This window comes from Gymnoscopelus braueri (genome assembly GCF_963280865.1).
Source record: "Gymnoscopelus braueri genome assembly, chromosome: 4".
Classification (NCBI taxonomy): Eukaryota; Metazoa; Chordata; class Actinopteri; order Myctophiformes; family Myctophidae; genus Gymnoscopelus; species Gymnoscopelus braueri.
In genome coordinates this window covers 37224757-37243598 of record NC_137605.1, presented here as the reverse complement: position 1 = coordinate 37243598, position 18842 = coordinate 37224757, and the positions used below count along the sequence as shown (strand labels likewise).

The following is an 18842-nucleotide window of genomic DNA, read 5'->3' as shown; positions in this document are numbered from 1 at the left end:
GCTGGATCAAAAGTTTATCATGTAAGCAAATTAAAGAAAATCCACATACCAAACAAGACTCCCGTTTCGAGCCACCAGGCTTTAATTTGCTTAGCTTTTGCATGACACTCGTCGTATGATGACAGCTGATAACGCGGTGCTTCATTTGTATTATCAAACTGAAACAGCAGATAGTGTCAGCAGATAGTGTCGCATCATGTTATTAAGAATAAAGATAGACATACAATACACAGTAGCCTATACATAGTTACACATTTTATTTTTAAGTTCATAAAAAGTAAGCTTTTTGGAAGTTCAGTATGAAGTTCATTTTCTTTATTGGTTATACTCTGGTGGTAGACTATATCATGTGACCAGCAAAGGAAAAATATATTATAGTATTAGTGGGATTAAACGATGAGTGGGACCACGTTTTTGTGTATTTCCTCATGTCTACATTGTATTGTTTTTTTTCCCCACAGTGGCATCACTGGTTGGTGGTCTGAGAACAAACAGAGAGAGTGAGAGAGAGAGAGTGAGGGAGAGAGAGAGAAAAAAAGGGAGAGAAAGGAAAAAATAAAGGAAGGAGAGAATCTAAAATGAAATGGTCAGTGAGTGAGACGGATGAATGAGTGATGAATGAATGGTTAGCTGCACTGCAAAGATCTGAAGAGCTAAGCAGAAGGGACAGAGGAACAGGAAGAGATGATGATGTTGATGACCGGGAAAGGGGACGACTGTTTAAAATTGCCAAACGTGAAGCCGTACAAATCGCTGTGGTCTTATTTTCATCAATGGACGTGAAGCTGTGCTGTGAGCCTGGTCACCATGGTGTTTGCACTCTGATGAGTGAGATTCTGTCAAACACATGAAGTGGTATTCATCCTTATGTTCTAGAATCATATTCATTAAGTCACAAGGCATTTTACTTCATACATTAGTGTGTTATTTTCCATCACAAAGGATGTGTTTATGTAATGTGGGAAAAGTTTCTGCAGTGGCCATTCAGGTGGCTGAAACAATGCATTTCTGATTCAAACCAAGCCACTAGCTAATACGAAACAAGTAATACCTCCATTCTTCCATGGAAACTGTTTATATATCATAAAATAAAATAAATAAGAAGCTCAGTGTGGAGCTCAAAATAATGTAGGGAATAGATTTTTAGTTTTTTAGACTGCTCTCATGGTCTAATGTAGTTTTGCGTAGCCAAGCGATCCGATCTCCAGCTACTGATACATCTGGGAAAATCTATAAATTCAGTTAAAGGACAAAAAACGGTGGTATCAAACCTATACCCACTGCTTTAAAGGGCAAAAAACTGCGGTATCAAACCTATACCCACTGCTTTTAAAAAAACAATCCTGATACCATCACCCGCCCTAAAGTATTTACATTGGTTCTGTGATGTTGTTATGTTTTTGCATTTACGAATTGTGCCGACACAGTTTTATCCCATACTTTGAATTTCGATGTCACCAGACGTATCAGTAGGCAGCGATCTCTGATCGTCTGGCTACGTGAGACTAGGTCTAATTAAACAGTTCTGATATTATGGTCAATATAAATGTATTTGTATAGCTAAACAGAAGCTTTTCCCCACGTTGTGACAAGCACCTACTGGAAAGAAAATAACTGATATAAATACAAAACATAAAAAGGACATAGGAAAGAAATGTGATTTTTGATTTGCCTCAAAAATGAAGGTAATACATTGAGTGAATACCACTAGCTAACTTGTTTGACTTAATCTCAGTCAATATCATATATCATATTTTTACAATGACTGTTATCATGGCTAATGTTTTCCACCAGTATTCTATATACTAATTTACTTGTTTGAATCATACATGATTGAGAAATGTTAATCTGGTATTTGTGAAATCTTATGGGTGAAAACATGTTGATTAAAATGCTAGAATATCAATGTAGTCCTGTAATGGAACTGAACTATCTTTTGAATGTTATTACAGTATACAAACCTCTTGTAAAGGGTTCATCAATTTCAAATCAATGAGTATATCATGACAAAAGTCAATCCCTGTCATTCTGTTACTGCTTTTATGTTAATTTATATTGAATGGCCTAGAATGACAGCAGTCTGACACATGAGTTCTGTGCAATATTATAGAGCAGAGTAGTAGATAGCTTGGATTATTGTGACCATGCCATCTGTTGCGTTGACTCGAGTCATAATCATGTTGTGTATACTCTAAGAATCGGTTTTATTCTGTATTCCTATATTCAGCATTATATGGTTCAATCTACCAAAGAATAAAGTTGAATCACATAGAATCTGGTTTTAAGTGCTGTAGATATTACTTTCTCACATAAGAGTGCATTTTCTAAAAGGTTTTTATTTCAAACAAACTTTGCAACTATAGGCATTAATAAAGGTTAAGTTGCAATCCCTCGTATAGCAAATGTATACTGAGAAAGGTGCCACTGCAAGTATTTATTAAATAAATACAAATACATAATAATAGTAATAGTAATAATAATACAAAAATAAATATGTTTTCTTTATTTTTTTGTTGTGGTTTACATTTCAAGGTGTCTGTTTTGGAGTGACTGTCAGATGTAGTCTGGGAAGCAGAAAGCTTTATTTTCACCATTTATTGCAGAAACATTATTCAAGACTGTTTTAAAAAGCTGCTTTTTATTACAATGCGATTGAACTGTCTGTAATGTAATTTATGAAGTATTATAAAATGTATATTTGTGTAAGTAAATATAAATTATAGGGCTTGTATTGTATTGTACTGTATTATATTGAACAAGGACAGAAAATGCTTTGTTGCTGTGCTGTTCATACATTTAGTATTTGCCTTAATGATCTCTATCAAATACATGTCAATACCGATGTATATGCCTACAGCTCATAGACCTCTTCCTTTATGTTAAGAACCGTGGTTTGATCAGACTCCCTGAAGCTGTTTGCAGATGGGTCCACAATGTGTCTGGTTTCAACTTGTGGATGCAACATATTGGGAGAGTAATTATATCCTAAATTATATTTGTGTTATGTATTTGCCTTGTGAAGTTTCTGACTGGGTTTATTTTGTACAGTCGAATAAAGTCTAATGGTTGACCTATTAGCCTACAGTATTTGTTATCTGATCTCTCAAGGGATCATGCTTTTGCCCCTTTCATGTCAAGGACCCCCAAATTGATTTGTATTTGCCGACTCCCATCTGAAAATATTTTTGCCAGGAACCCTCACACAAGATTTGTGTTGTTTAAATGTTTCGGAAATATTCAAAATCTTTCAGATTTATTCAGACGGGTTGAGTTAGCCAATCAGGGGCTGAAAGATACAGATATTTGTGATATTACGGTTCTCATCTAGCATTCGGCTTACCATTGGTTAGTCCGAATTGTCATTCGGCACCACACCTCTGGGTCATATGAGACACACACGTCAGGTTTGAGACAGAACGGTTGGATGCTTTCCGAGTTATGTCTGGGACAGAGTGACACACACACACACACACACACTCATGTACACTTGTGGATCCAGTGGATCACATGACTTGTGCTTGTTCATGTGCTTTTTGGCAGCTTTCTCTGAGTTAATTGAGTGGCCAGTAGCCTACTAAGTACAAAGGAGCAGACAGACAAAAGTCCAACTCATCATAATGGCGGGTCACCATTTCTAGACCTTTAGATAAGCTTGAAGCGCAGGCATTCTCATTCACTGTGTGTGTGTGTGTGTGTGTGTGTGTGTGTGTGTGTGTGTGTGTGTGTGTGTGTGTGTGTGTGTGTGTGTGTGTGTGTGTGTGTGTGTGTGTGTGTGTGTGTGTGTGTGTGTGTGTGTGTGTGTGTGTGTGTGTGTGTGTGTGTGTGTGTGTGTGTGTGTGTGTGTGTGTGTTGTGCACAGTGTACAGGGATGCATGGCCCATCACCGACCCTAAAGACAATGATCCAGTTCTAACTTCGGTCTACAAATACAGTACAGCACTGGATTTCTTTTCGACATAAGGTGGGTTTATCTAAATGCATTGAGAAAAACTGTTTTAACACATCTTTAAAGCCTGTGCTCACCCACAGAAACAGATTATCCCTTTTGATCTTCACAGTAAAATTCTCGGAGTCTTGATTTTTCCGACACAATCGATACATACATTCTCAGAGTTAAACTCACTCAATGAGTACAGTGCACTCAAGTTGACTCAACTACTCATTAATGTAATCAAACTGCAAACCGTTGGGATGGTGGTAAAATGACATCATACATTGCTTTGCAGAAGTCATTTATAGATGGATATATCTTTTGATATCAGTCAGCAGAAAAAAATATCAATGAACAATCGTTCCTCCTGTTTGCGTCCCAACAGGAAATGGGGATCCTCTACAGATTACACAGTGTGTGTTTGTTTATGCACCACTCGCACTTGTAGGGGACATTGGTAAAAGGCCTGCCTTGTCTGAAACCTGCCAGGGGTTGTCAGAATAGCCCAATTATAAAGCAATTTTGTCTATGCTGGGATAGAGTTTAAAAGGCACCATTACCGCATCCAGTACACAACAGCAATTATGTGTCATCTTATGTCTTGCCACAGTTGTTGATAGTGAAAGGGAATACACAGGAGAGCTAGAAACAAAACAGGTTTTTCCTATTCAATGGTGACATGTACATGTATTACCTCACCCGGGGATCGTGAAACAAGATTGTGAGATTAAATAGATTGAATCTTCAATTTGACAGTTTGACACACACACACACACACACACACACACACACACACACACACACACACACACACACACACACACACACACACACACACACAGGGAGGGAGAGAGACAGTGACAGTCGAGAGTGAGAGTGAGAGAGAGGACCTGCAAGAATTGTTTAATACTGCCCTCTACCAATAGAATATGGGAAATACACATCAACTGGCAAGCGTTAGGCTTTATAATTATTTGTAAATATATATATAAGTTGTATGTAGGCCTATGCTCTAGGAGAGAGTAGCGATATGGGGAATGACATGGAACACAGACTGGCATCGGATGTTGCAATTTTATGGTTGATGCAATATCCACTCAGCTACCAGCATGCCCCATCAGCACTTTAGAGGAAAGCTGCTGACTGTCCCTTGTGCCTGTACCACTTAACTGTTGTTCATGGAAACTAGCTAACCAGCTTGACTGATGCTTGAAGCATTGACTGTGTATTTTAATAAATGTGTCAAATGTTATATCATTTGTGGTGAACTGCCTAATGAATGAATTTGGATTGGATTTATTCATAAGCATCACTCAGTGAGATAATTTTCAGATCACACATAAGGCCTGTCAACCATTTTACAGGTGCTCATGTCATGTGTTCTAGTCTCGTTACTTTTAAAAGTACAGTAGAGGATAAAGCACTCACGTAAGCAGATATGTAGAGTTTGATCAGTTGATGTTTATGTTTTCAAGTCATGGGAGCCAATGTCCTGAGAAAAGATTGAAAAGCTGATGGATAATAGGTCTACCTTATGTATATCTTAGGTACTATGTGTAAGTATGTAGATCATTCGTTTTTACCAGCTTGCTCGAAGAGTGGCTGGTCTATGAACAGACAGAGCAACTAGTCAACATCTATACGAGACCTTTTTGACACTTTTTCATCATTGGCTGTCCTTTAGGCCAATGGGGAGACTTCCCATACTCTTAACGGCGGTCAACACTGGTAAATTGCCGCTGGAGGGATCTTATGTGTGCCCTCTCAGGTGCCTCTTAAAATAGGGTGTGTTTGCTACTCATAAAAATGAATGCAACCAAATGGACCCGCAAGGGTCTTATTTGTACAATCTCTGAGTTAAATTAACACAGGTAAATTGCCGCTGGAGGGATCCTATGTGTACAGAGTGCACGAGTGCAGAACTCATTAGCACAATAAGCTGCAGTCTGTGATGTCCAGAATAGTCGAGCAGCAGTCAAACAATGGAAAAGGTGCCGTGATATCATATACAACAATACATGAAATACCATAGTATGGCCCCAACGATCCATTCGAATATTTGCTACAGTAGTAAAGTGAGGTAGACTTGAATATAAAAGTCATCAAATCTGGCGACACTTGTAGCTTGTAGGTCTGCTATTTTCGGTGCAGGACTCACCACATAGCCGAAAAAGTAATCTTGGTTGTAGGACTCTGGTAGTTTAACTCGGGCCATACTCAGCCAATTCTGAAGCGATTTTTATAATTCAAAGTTCTTCATAGTCTGTGAAGTTTCTATTATCATTGGGTATATAAATGTTTTCATGATGCATCTATCAAACGATATGGAGAGAAGATCGAGTGTCGGGACTTGGTTGGGAGGCGGACATTTACGCACGCATGGCATATTGATAGGCAATGAAAGACTTCCAGTGGAACATTCCAAGATGTTCCACTCACAACAATTTAGTTGGCGTTTATTGGTATGGACTGGAGCATATGGTCAGTGCACTGGGCTGGCACTCCTCTGCATTATTGACTTATGATGACTCTCATGCTGCGACCTTATGTAATTACCGGCTACTGTGAGAAATGAAAATCTAGCAGTGGTGTAAAGTAACGAAGTACAATTTTGAGGTATTTTTACTTTACTTGAGTGTTTCCAGTTTTCAGTACTTTTACTTCACCACATCCCAGAGGCAAATATTGTACTTTTACTCCACTACAATTCTTTGAATACTTTAGTTACTAGTTACTTTGTAGCCCCCCCCCCCCCCCCCCAAAGCAGCCTGTGGTATTGATTTTTATGATGTCTCTCATATAGGTATGGAACCTTGTGTAAACACTTAACGCGTACCTCCTACTGCGAGGAAACAAAACCTACACTACTTGTAGAATAATCCATTATTATGATGTAACTGTGGCGTTTGTATTGGCATGTTACCTGCACATGTGGCCTTCTAGCGCCTACCTGTATCTTATTTTCAGAATGTTTCAGGATATTTAGTCATAATAAGTATAATTATATGCAATTCTAAGCTCTGACCTACAGTGTTGAAATCAGGGGACTTTGCACATGTCACATGAGAGTGTTGAGAGAGTTGATTGATTAGATCAGATAGGAAGTTTGAGGGACAGTAGCCACTGTTATAGAACAGTGCTGGAGTTGCGACATTTAAGATACACAATACACAAGTCACATGATCAATCAACAGAAGGTTTCACCCACATGGGTAGACCAAACCCATATAAATAGAGTGGATGCTCACTAAACAGTACGAAGTGTCCTGCAGGCATCAGTGTTACTAGTTACCAGGGTGTTATTGCTGCGTTCGTAATTTTCCATTGCGAGCTCCGAGAGACTGACAGTAAGAATTGAGAGTGATTACATGACGAGAAATGTATTTCCAGTTTTGTGTGTATACATATCTCACATCAGTAATTTGTTGTTGTGTTGTTGTTTGTGTTTCCTTTCCTAGGTTTATAACCTACTGGCCTATAAGTGTTATAAGTGCTATTTGGGGGACAATTGCATACCCACATCATGTTTGCCTTTCATGAGGTATGTATGTGTATTTCATCAAGTCTGCAGTGTCAGCCTGTATAGATTTACAGTAGCTGTTAGTCATTTAGGCTGGTCGTATACTTTAGACTGACAATTTTATTTCCTTGTCAGATGATGATCCCTTTTTATTTTGTCTTTACAACTGTTCTTTTTTGGTTGGTATATTTTTTTTTCTTTATTCCATATTTGGTTATATTTGTATTCACCATCCATCATTGAACCTTTTCCTCCTCTGCACCAATTTCTTAACAGCTTCAGAGCAGAGTTCATGCTTTTATCTGTTCCATTCATCAATCTATTTCTGTTGGCCTATTTTGTGGGAGGTCCGCTATTTCTCAAGTCTGCTCGGACTTATGACTTATTATGGGACCAAAGCTTGCGTATATCATTAGAATGCCTTATTATTCATACCAAAGCAATTGCAATTATGCCAAACCTTAATATGCAAACCTTTGTATGCATATTGTAGACATGATGCAAAATTGCAAATTCCACAGATTATTTTTTCCTATCAGTTGATGCATTTAGAGTAGAATTATTGGCCGTGTTTGCCGTTTTTGCAAGTGTGGCCACAGTTTCGCCTATTGGACTTTCATGCAAACTCCAAATGTCACACTATTAATTTATAATATTGACCACATCACATGAACGCAGTCTTTCCTTAAGAGGATACAGTATAGATGACATCTACTGTAGCTGCCTGTGTCCATTACTACATTTACAATTCCGATGTAGGAGTCGGACAGTGGAGGGTTTGTCCAAAGGACAGATTCCCCTCAGTAGGCTAATCAATAAAGCTCATATACAAGCTGGTCATATTATACCAGCTTGCGGCAAGCTTTTTTTTGCTCCGATCCCATCTTTTTTTTGTATCTGCAGCAGAAAATGTAATGTAAACAAAATGATTAAATTCAATATTACCAAAATGGTAATAACAAATGGGCTTGAGTAATCTAATTGAAAATAGTAGAGCATGTTATGGATCATTATTCGATCTACTTTCAGTCAACACTAATTTACTGTTTCTTTTAGGCGATGCCCTACAAGAGGGAAATCAATGGTGGTCTTTATCCTGGTCGGACCATCACAATCCAGGGAGAGGTTAATTACGGTGCCAAATGGTCTGTAAAAAATAAAGTCATGCAGAAACACAAAATAACAGAAGAGGAAGTATGTAGAGTAATAAAGATTTAAGGATTTAGATGCTGATGTTTTAACAATGTTCGTCATTGCCCAATCAAAGTAAAATATCAGCAAAACAATTTTAGTAGCCTTTTATAGAATAGAGAATAATATGTATTACTCAGTAGAATTTAACCACTTAACCCTTTGTACTTTGTGGACCAGGGTCCCCCAGGGCTCTGTACTTGGTCGCCTCCTTTTTCCCCTCTATCTCTTCACTGAAAAATACCCGGTCTACAAGCTCACAGCACATCGCAATGCAACTCATTGTGAGCTTGTAGATCAGCTATTTTTGATGAATGTTTGCCTATTTTCGCTGAATGTTCTACTATGACCTCGCCAGAATAGGGATGCTAGGGTTCATGTGGTTAATTGAGAAGAGAGTAATGTATTACTCAGTACAACTTTTCACATATAATAACAAATACACAAATGAATACTGGGTACTAAATTGATGCTGTACACTAACAACACTTTCCCTTGTGCTTTCTCATGCAGTTTCAATGTGAACCTTAGCTTTCAGTCTGGCATCGCTCTGCATTACAACCCACGTTTCAACGAGAACGCTGTGGTGCGTAACACGGCACACGGCAACAGTTGGGGGAGTGAGGAGCGCTCTGGAGGAATGCCCTTCCAACAAGGGCAGCCATTTACGGTACAGTCACAGCTTATATCACAGATACAGTGTACAACACATGAAGATGGAGTGACAATGGAAACAAGCCCTTAGGGCTTTTTGTGTTATCCTTTTAGCATCATTGTATAATTGTACCACTGTACTTTTTAAAAACTGTTAATAAAGTATTCAATTAATCAATCAATCAAGATGCAAGATGATACATAATATAACACATGACAAAGCAAGATAATCATATAGCACATGACAATGCAAGATAATACATGATATATGTGTGTTAAAAAGCCATGGAAGTGTGAATTTAGTCATCAATATCTTCCACAGTGACCATTTTTAACTAGACTTTTAGAATCAGTGTGCACTTTAAAATGCATTAAAAGTCAATGATAAATCTTCTTCTTTACTCGATTTGCTACGGTCTCTCTCTTTTAGCTGATCCTATACTGTGAGGCTGACTCTTTCAGGATCGTGGTCAATGGGATTCAGGCACACACCTACAATCATCGCCACACCACCCTGCAGCAGATCAACCTGTTGGAAATTACTGGAGACATCACTTTGTATTCTGTTTCGTCATAGGCTTGTGTGTTGTGCTCAAGATTAAAGACCACCAAAAAAAACAATATCACTGATTAGTCTTTCATTTACTCTACTGTATGTCAGAGCAGGATTTCTTCCCCTTTCTAGATTTCTTCCAATATCGTTTAATTTACAACAATTACATTTATTTTTGTATTGTTTTTAAGATGTTAGTTCCATAAATAGTCATTTAAAACTGATGATGGCTGATTGCTTTGATTATGCCTTTATAGGATTACGGTTATAACTTTACCGCATCCCTGTGATGATTACCTAAGGCCTTACCTTGAAGGTGAACACTGAGACAGAAATGTGTTGCTGAGCCATTTCAAAGCCATTGTTCAGTTTGGATAAATCAATGTGAAACTTTGCGCAAACCTCCTATGACACATATTTATATGTTTTGCCTTGTTTCCTAATCTTGGAATAATTCTCAAAATATAAAAGGTTGTAGGATTTGTAAAATGTAAATAGGGTGACTACAATGGTTAGCAAATATTTAGTTATTTAGTTATTCATTTATTTGTCTTGACATTTTATACCTAAATTAATTTCTTACTTTGATATGGCATATATTATGTAGTGCCTTTTAACTTAAAAACAATGCCACTGAGGCACTGCAGTGGTGATTTAGTTGCCCTTTGCTGAGTTTCTTTTTTAGGTCGACCAATGTCCAGTAGATTAAGTGTGTTAGCTTTCAATTAGTATTTTAATTTGGGGATGTAACAGTCTTTGCTTGTGAATGTTGACACTTGACAAACATGGCTACTTAGACTCATACGCTGAAAAATCACTTAATCAAAAAGGTAAGTAGTAAGTACAATCAAGCCCAGACACTATAATAATTACTTTGATTACTGTAGGCTAAAGTGTTTAAATAAATTATAAAAAAGTATTTATAAATATACAGTGTCTGATCAGAGCCGTAAGGCATCCAGAATGTTTCAAACATGTGCCAGGAATTGCCCCCCCCCACAAAATAAAATATATACAGTATGTGCCTGTGGCCGCCGGGGTCCCCCGACGTGGCCCCTGGTGTGACTATTCTCATGGTCGACCCCTGTTTGTGGCACGTTAGGTGTGGACTGGAGCAACAGTGTGCCTGTGGCCCCCGGGGGCCCCTGACGTGCCCAGTGGGGGCTGTACGTGGCCCCTGGTGTGACTATTGTCAAGACGGACTTTATGGGGTTAGCACAATAAGCTGCAGTCTGTGATGTTCCAGTCAAACAATGGAAAAATTCTGTGATATCTATATATACAATCCGAGATAAGGCGCATGCACGAGGTAATTGGTTTGTTTTAACTTGTAAAAAAAAACTGCGCACTGCGCATGCTATGCATGGAGCGAAACCATCTGGGTTGCCACGTTTGGGGGGCTTGTGACAAGCAGACAGGTCAGTGTTGCCAGATGTGCGCCAGAAACAAGCAACCACCTTCATGAAAAGAAAATAACAGCCGATGGGGTCCGCGATGTTTCACGGGGGTCCGCGATGTTTCGCGGGGGTCCCAAGACTCCCAGGGGGTCCGCGGACCCCCTGGGAGTAAAATTATTAAAAAAAAAAAAAAAACTTTTTTGGGGGAAATTTTTATCCCACGATTTTTGAACCCCAAAATACGCGAGCCCTCGCTTATTTTTGCGCGGACGTAATTTTTTTGTCATTGTGGTGAATGTCGTGTGAAGCTTAATGTCAGAGTGTTTGTGTTGGAGCGCCTCAGTGCGGCTGCAGAGTTCATGTGCAACATCTTGCATGCGTGGCTGTGGCTTTACAGTTTTCCTTTGCTGTGTCTGTAGGTCACGGCCAAGAGGGTCTCCAGGGACCCCTAAGGGAGGGGGGGGGGGGGGGGGGGGGGCGGACCCTCCGGGTATTTATTTTGTTTTGTTTTTTTTATCCCATGATTTTGTACCCCCAAACGATATTTTCTTTTGGGGGGGGGGGGGGTTGGGGGGGGGGGCACTAGACGTTCGGGCCGAACTTCTAGTCATATACAACTAGAAAAAGTGCTCCTCGGAGCACAGGTCTCCGCCAGGTCAGGTAAGTTATTGTGGTCTCCTGGTGGCGCTATAATAGGCCAATGTGAAAAGGGTGCCATTTCTTCTTAGGCCTTTCAAAGCAATCGGACACTGCATTCATGATTTGAGGCATTTTGTTCCAAAAATGTGTTTTGCTAAATTAGACCTGCTGGTGGCGCTATAACAGGCCAATGTGAAAAGGGTGCCATTTCTTCCTCGGCCTAGTGGGAATGTGCGTGTGGAATTGCACGGAAATCGCAAGCTGTGTTTATGATTTGAGGAATTTTCTAGTTCAAAACGGACCAATCCTGCAAACTTTGGAAGCTAACCTTAGCCAATGAGGATGGAATATGGATAATCGGACAGATCCGTGTTGATCACATGACTATAGAGACTGTGTACCGATTTGCATGACGTTTGGATAAAATCTGTATTAAATGGGTTTTGCACAAATGGGCCTCCTGGTGGCGCTATAACAGGCCCATGTGAAAATGGCAGAGGTTCTGAATTGGCATCCAGGGAGTGTGTGTGCACAGTTTGTGTGTGTGCGTGTGCGTGTGCGTGCGTGCGTGCGTGCGAGAGAGAGAGAGAATACAATTAGTTATACTGCTACTATTGCTGCTGCTGTTATTATATATTTTTGCACATATTGAAGGCTACTTTGCATAGGCAACTACTTTATACTGTCCCAGTTGCTAAATTATTCTCCCATATGCTGTGTCACTGCTAAAGTTTTTACTTTTTACGTGTTTGCTTTTTTTTTTACAGTAGCCTACATTATATTATACCCTGTTATTATATCTTGTTTGTTATATAGGCTATTTTTTATCACAGTCTGCAGAGCAAACATTTCACTGCACATCGTCTGCTGAAGGCTACCTGGCTACTTGTATGAGAGAGACAAATAATACCTACTTCTTGGACATGTATAGCTAAATAAGTCATCCTTGAATGAGGGCCACCAATTTGGGTATAAGTATAATGTTATACCTTCTTGGAAATGTAGCCCCCAAGCCACATTTGAATTGGCTGTGGTCTTGGAGCAATATAGTTAAAAGAGGATGACTTTACAGCATGTTAATGAAATGTTATGTTTCAGCCAGTAAAACCTGACACTTCTATTTATCATTCTCATTGGCCTCTTGATAATAAACAGTTTCCAACTGGTTTACATCTGTCCTTGTTGTTACGCAACACAATTTTATACCACAAAACAAACATGTTATTAGGCAGTCCTACTTTCGGGATGCCAATGACAACCATTGCTGTCCCTTTGTGCCTAATTAAGCCTCTTGGGCTGGAGGTAGTTTAAACTGTTAGACTAAAGCCAAGGAAATGTCAAGCTGTAGTGAAATATTTGCACATAATGTATTAATTTCACATATCAGGCCTATTCAACTGTTCTCATATAAACCCAATCTTCATATACACTTTTATATGAGGTAATACAATTTACCTGTTAATTATTATGGATGTGTAAAAGTCTCTGGCACTTGGTGAGAGGATTGTGGAAAAAAGTTACTATGGAAACATCCCAACAGATGAGTTCCCATGATACCTCGCCTGCATGCTGGGGAAGCAGCAGTGGTGTAAAGTAACTAAGTGCATTTACTCAAGTACTGTACTTAAGTACAATTTTGAGGTATTTTTTACTTTACTGGAGTATTTCCAATTTTCAATACTTTTACTTCTACTCCACTAAATCTCAGAGGCAAATATTGTACTTTTACTCCAATACAATTATTTGAAACTTTAGTTACTAGTTACTTTGTAGATTTTGATTATTATTACAAAACATACATTGCCCACTTCAGCCCTAGCCTATCGTCATTTGAAAATAGTTTTCAAAAGATTTTGAAAACTTGTGAAATGGGACATTCTGCATAATGAGTAGGCTACTTTTACTTTTGTACTTTAAGTATATACCAATACTAGTACATTTTGAATTCCGGACTTTTACTTGTAACAGAGTATTTCTACATTGCAGTATTGATACTTTACTTAATTAAAAGATGTGAGTACTTTTTTTCCACCACTGGGAAGCAGACAGTCAACGCCTTTGACTCCTATTCACCTCAGTCAGCTGTCTGTCTGTCTGTCTGTCTGTCTGTCTGTCTGTCTGTCTGTCTGTCTGTCTGTCTGTGGCACATAGCGGTGCAGGTGAGCGGCAGTAATAACCCTGAACCCTCCTCTGTCCCGCCTGTGAGCGAATTGCTTAATGGATATCTAAATGCACTTTCTTTTTCTATTTAATATAACGTTTATATGCCGTATTATAGTTTCCAAACCGTGAGCATCATTGCTCCATTCAAAGAGACAATCCATTCAGGCTTCTGATACATACTAGCATGTGGATTCATTCATCATCATCAACTTTGTAGAGACGATGGGGGTCAAGCTATGGAGTTACAGTATAACGTATTCGTCGTGATCCGATAAGTTCTTGCCGCTTGCTTGAGATCTTTGCGAAGTTCTTTAGATATCGCTCGTGGAGTATTCTCCTGTCTTTGCACACGCGTACTGGTAACCGGAAGACTCGCCCCAAAACACGCTCGCCCCCATTTGTTTTAGCAGACCGCTCGCCCACATTGGTTCTTGTATTTCTTGTATTTGTTTTACTAAGGATAAGGTTAGAGATACCACGTCTAGGGTTAGGCATAGCTTTACTGAGGTTACGTTTAGGAATAAGTTTAAGACCGTAGTTTAAGTATAGGAAAGGTTTACTGAGGTTACGTTTAGGAATACCAGGTCAGGTAGGTAGTGGCGACCGTTCCGAGGTCGCCGGATTTGCCCCGGGGCGACTGTGTTTTGGGGCGAGCGTTTTAGTATTCCTTTGCACGCTGCCACCTGCGTTACGAACAGTGATGATGATGAGCTCCTCCGAAAAGCCCAACTTTCTCACGCAGCCCGTGGTGAAGAGCGTCTTCATGTACAGGAACGGCGATCCTTTCTACGAGGCTCGCCGCATAGTGATCAACGAGAAGAGGACGTGCAACTTCGAGACGGTGCTGAGAGAGGTGACCAGCGGGGTGCGACCCCCGTTCGGAGCGGTCAGACACATCTATACACCCAGAGCCGGACACAGGGTGGACTGTATGGACCAGCTGCAGAGCGGAGAGCAGTACGTGGCTGCTGGGAGGGAGAAGTTCAAGAAGATAGAGTAAGTATAATAGGTTAAAGTATCAATCAATACCCTAAGTAGACTGTATAGACCAGCTGCAGAGAGGCGAGCAGTACGTTGCTGCTGGGAGGGAGAAGTTCAAGAAGATAGAGTAAGTATAATAGTCAGTGATGGAAGAAGAAGTACTAAGATTTTTTTTTACGTTAAAGTATCAATCAATACCCTAAAGTTGACTGTATAGACCAGCTGCAAAGAGGCGAGCAGTACGTTGCTGCTGGGAGAGAGAGATTCAAGAAGATAGAGTAGGCTATAGTCAGTGATTGAAGAAGAAGTAGCCTACTCAGATTTGTTTTACTCAAGTAAATAAAGTATCAATACCTGTAGAAATGGTCTGTGAGAAGAAGTACAAGTTCGGGATTCAAAATGTACCTGAGTAAAAGTGCAAAAGTATTGCATCAAAATATATTTAAAAGTAAAAGTACTTGCATGCAGAAGGAAGTTTTCAAATGTATGACATGTGTAAAAAAATCCTTTGAAAATAGCAGATATGCAAGCTACGAGCTTGTAGATCGGCTCTTTTCAAATTGCCAAAGTATATGTAGGTCTGAAGTGGTTTTGTAATAATAATCAAAATCTACAAAGTAACTAGTAACTCAAGTTGTCAAATAATTATAGTGGAGTAAAAGCACAATATTTGCATTTGAGATGTAGAGGAGTATTAGTCTATTAGTTCAATGAATGTGTAGAATAAATCCATTAATTTAGCACACTGAGGGCCAGGCTATAAAGTAACATAACCTTTCTGCTAATGTCACAGCTGAGCATGGCTGAGTTCAACTTGATGATGATGAGAACAGCTCTGTACAAAACAGTTGGCTATACCTATAGATCTATATGTGTGTGTGTGTGTGTGTGTGTGTGTGTGTGTGTGTGTGTGTGTGAGTGTGAGTGTGAGTGTGTGTGTGTGTGTGTGTGTGTGTGTTTGCTTGCGCATCAGATCAAAATACATACAAATCTATTCAGTCATACTTTTTTTCATAGCCTACATTTTATAGGTTAATCTTGGTTTCAAATCTGACTGCTGTGTTGCACTTTAATTGTGTTTGCAGTTACCTACAGATTGGCTCCAGAAAGAAGAGGATGCAGACTCTTCCATTTCAGGTAAGGTCCTCCATCTTAAAATATAACATTTAATCCATCACGCAGTCAGTCAGTCAGTCAGTCTGTTTATTAGTCACTCACTCGCTCGCTCGCTCACTCACTCACTCACTCACTCACTCACTCACTCACTCACTCACTCACTAATAGTATCACTTAAACATTTTCTTTAGCTCCCACTCTGAGCAGCAGAGTAGCCCTGCCTGCAGCCCATGAGAAGCCTAATATCATCAAGGCGGGGATTCCTCTTTGGAGGAGTGGAGGATGTTTGGTGTTTGGTGTTTGAATCCAGGAGGTTACATTTCCAATGCTCCTATACATCATCTTTATTTATTTCGTTTTTACTTTGTGGAAGACAGTTTTTTAGCAGCGTTTACTCTACCCAACTGTATGGATATTTTCATGTAAAGGTCCAAATAGGCACATACAGTATACTGTATAGCCACATGTATCTAATAAGTCCTCTTTGAATAAGCCAAGTAGGCCCAAGAGTCGGCATCAAAAAAGTAACATTTTCTACTGCATTCTATGAACATTGTTTAGATCCCACTAAAACTTTACGCGCTTGTTCCCTGGGGAACATTCAAGACACTTAAATGCTCATAGCGCATTCGTGCTCATTCGTGCCGCGCTATGAGTTTGTAGATCTGCTGTTTTTGAAAAATTACATTTTTAAAGCAAACTTTTTTTTTCTCAAATCTTGGCTTCAGGGGATCCCTGGCACAAAATATTTTGAGATGGGGGTTCACGGCCAGATACATATAATTTTGGGGGTCCATGACATGAAAAAGTTTGAGAACCACTGATATAGCAACATACGTTTTTCAGAAAACCGTTGGGATTTAGAAGACATTTTTAGAATCGGCCTCGGGTCTTAATGGGTTAAACTGCGACTATGTTGCATAAGATTAATGCAGATTAGGGGAGCTTTTACCTTGCCGTACACCACTTATTTGACTACCAGACTGGAACACCCCCAACACACACACACATGCACATACAGTACGCGCACGCACACCGCACACACACACACACACACACACAGGCGCAGACACCGTGACTAGTGGTTTGAAAATGATCATTTAAGCGAGGTGTAATGTTTACTCATTCACCTCTATTCAGTCAGTGAAGAATCACTTTGTTGTCGTCTCAGTGTCCATGCATTATTAATGTATGGCTCATAATCATCCGTCTTGAATGCATCTTTAATCACCAGCTCCAGAGTTGCAGCCAAAATAAGAACAGCTTGTTGTGGTCATGTATCCCTCAGACGCATCAGGTCAACAACCCTTTTCAAACGATGTTTCTTTTCAGGAGTCAAATTGTTCATGTTGTCGTTTTCTTAATGCTAGGTATAGAACACAGTAGTTACATTTAAATATGTTGTATATGCTTGATTTATGCGTTCCTTGATCTGTCCGCACAGTCAGATTTTTCTTTTTAATCTATCAAAGCTATAGAACATCATACACATGTGATGTGAGACATTGCCTGTTGCAGAAAGAAAAATTACAAAGCCCCTAGCAAGTGACTCAATGCTACTACTGTACTGATCATCTGTAGACAAACATTAAACAAGTCAATCTAGTCTACAAGGGCCCTTGCTTCACGTTTTCTTCTTCTCTCAGCTGATTCCCAATTCCCATCAGGGGTCGCCAATAGGGGTGGGACGATATATCGCGATATATCGCGATACGTTTTTTTTATTTTTTTTTAGTTTGTGATACGTTGTTTTTCCTACTCTGTATTTGTGTAATGATGATTTTGAACTGTTTGGTGCTATTTTATGTGTTTATGAATTTAATTCAAGGACTATCGACATATCGTTGGTGAAATTTCTTGCAATATATATTGAATATCGTGATATCGCAATATATCGAATATCGTTGAATATCGTGATATATATTGTTATCGTGGGCCTAATATCGTGATATATATCGTATCGTGAGGTACCCATATCGTCCCACCCCTAGTCGCCAACTGTTTTCTGCGTCTTCCTCTGTGTCTCCAGCCACCTGCATGTCCTCTCTCACCCCATCCATAAACCTCCTCTTTGGCCTTCCTCTTCTCCTCTTGCCTGGCAGTTCCATCTTCAGCATCCTTCTCCCAATGTACCCCTCATCCCTCCTCCGCACATGTCCAAACCATCTCAACCTAATCTCTCTTACTTTATCCCTAAACCTTCTCATCCCCCTATTTATTCTAGCTGATTGGAGAGGCTTCACTCCAAGCCGCCCACATGTTTGTTGGTTTGAAGGGGAAATAATGTTGGCACATTTTGAAGAAATTATTCTTCAGGCAGCGATTTAATGTCACCATAATTATTTGAGGTACTCAGTTGTACTACACTATTCCTACACTACACTATTATTTGAAGAATCATTAACCGTAATCCTGCCCTCTGACATATGAGTCAAGAACCATGCCAGAAATATCACACCATGCCATTAGAGAGTCCCTGCATTTCTATCAGTGTGAAAAAAGTAATTAGAATATGATGTTCAAATATAGATTAGTCGCTTGCATGTTGATTAAACCACCCTTCCTATGAAGGAGGTCTAGTTGTCACCAGGTTTTTGGTATGATTGTCTTATAGTATAGGGCATTTCAATTAGCAATGAGGCATTTTTCTACTGTAGCAATGTCACATGTTTAAGGCTGTTGTAACTGTGAGACAAT

General features: G+C 39.5%; 3 protein-coding genes across 3 annotated transcripts in view; all 3 read left to right on the top strand.

Annotated features, from left to right (window-relative positions):
• The window catches only part of slc6a3 (solute carrier family 6 member 3), a gene marked incomplete at both ends in the record, with an annotated part of 36140 nt that extends 31563 nt beyond the window's left edge, over nucleotides 1-4577 (top strand). The window contains one exon of the mRNA XM_080425909.1: nucleotides 4542-4577. Within this exon, the coding sequence (XP_080282035.1) occupies nucleotides 4542-4577 (36 nt within the window). The remainder of the gene's footprint in view (nucleotides 1-4541) is intronic.
• Nucleotides 4578-8510: 3933 nt separating this feature from the next.
• Nucleotides 8511-11087, top strand: LOC308083593 (galectin-5-like; the record flags this gene model as incomplete). Its single annotated transcript, XM_080425908.1, has 4 exons — nucleotides 8511-8596; nucleotides 9156-9312; nucleotides 9727-9854; nucleotides 10952-11087. 4 exons carry the CDS (start codon nucleotides 8511-8513, stop codon nucleotides 11085-11087), a joined length of 507 nt encoding a protein of 168 aa, XP_080282034.1.
• A 3667-nt stretch (nucleotides 11088-14754) lies between these two features.
• LOC308083592 (uncharacterized protein) overlaps nucleotides 14755-18842 on the top strand; it is a gene marked incomplete at both ends in the record, with an annotated part of 31812 nt that continues 27724 nt past the window's right edge. The window contains 2 exons of the mRNA XM_080425907.1: nucleotides 14755-15044; nucleotides 16115-16166. Of these exons, the coding sequence (XP_080282033.1) occupies nucleotides 14755-15044; nucleotides 16115-16166 (342 nt within the window). The remainder of the gene's footprint in view (nucleotides 15045-16114; nucleotides 16167-18842) is intronic.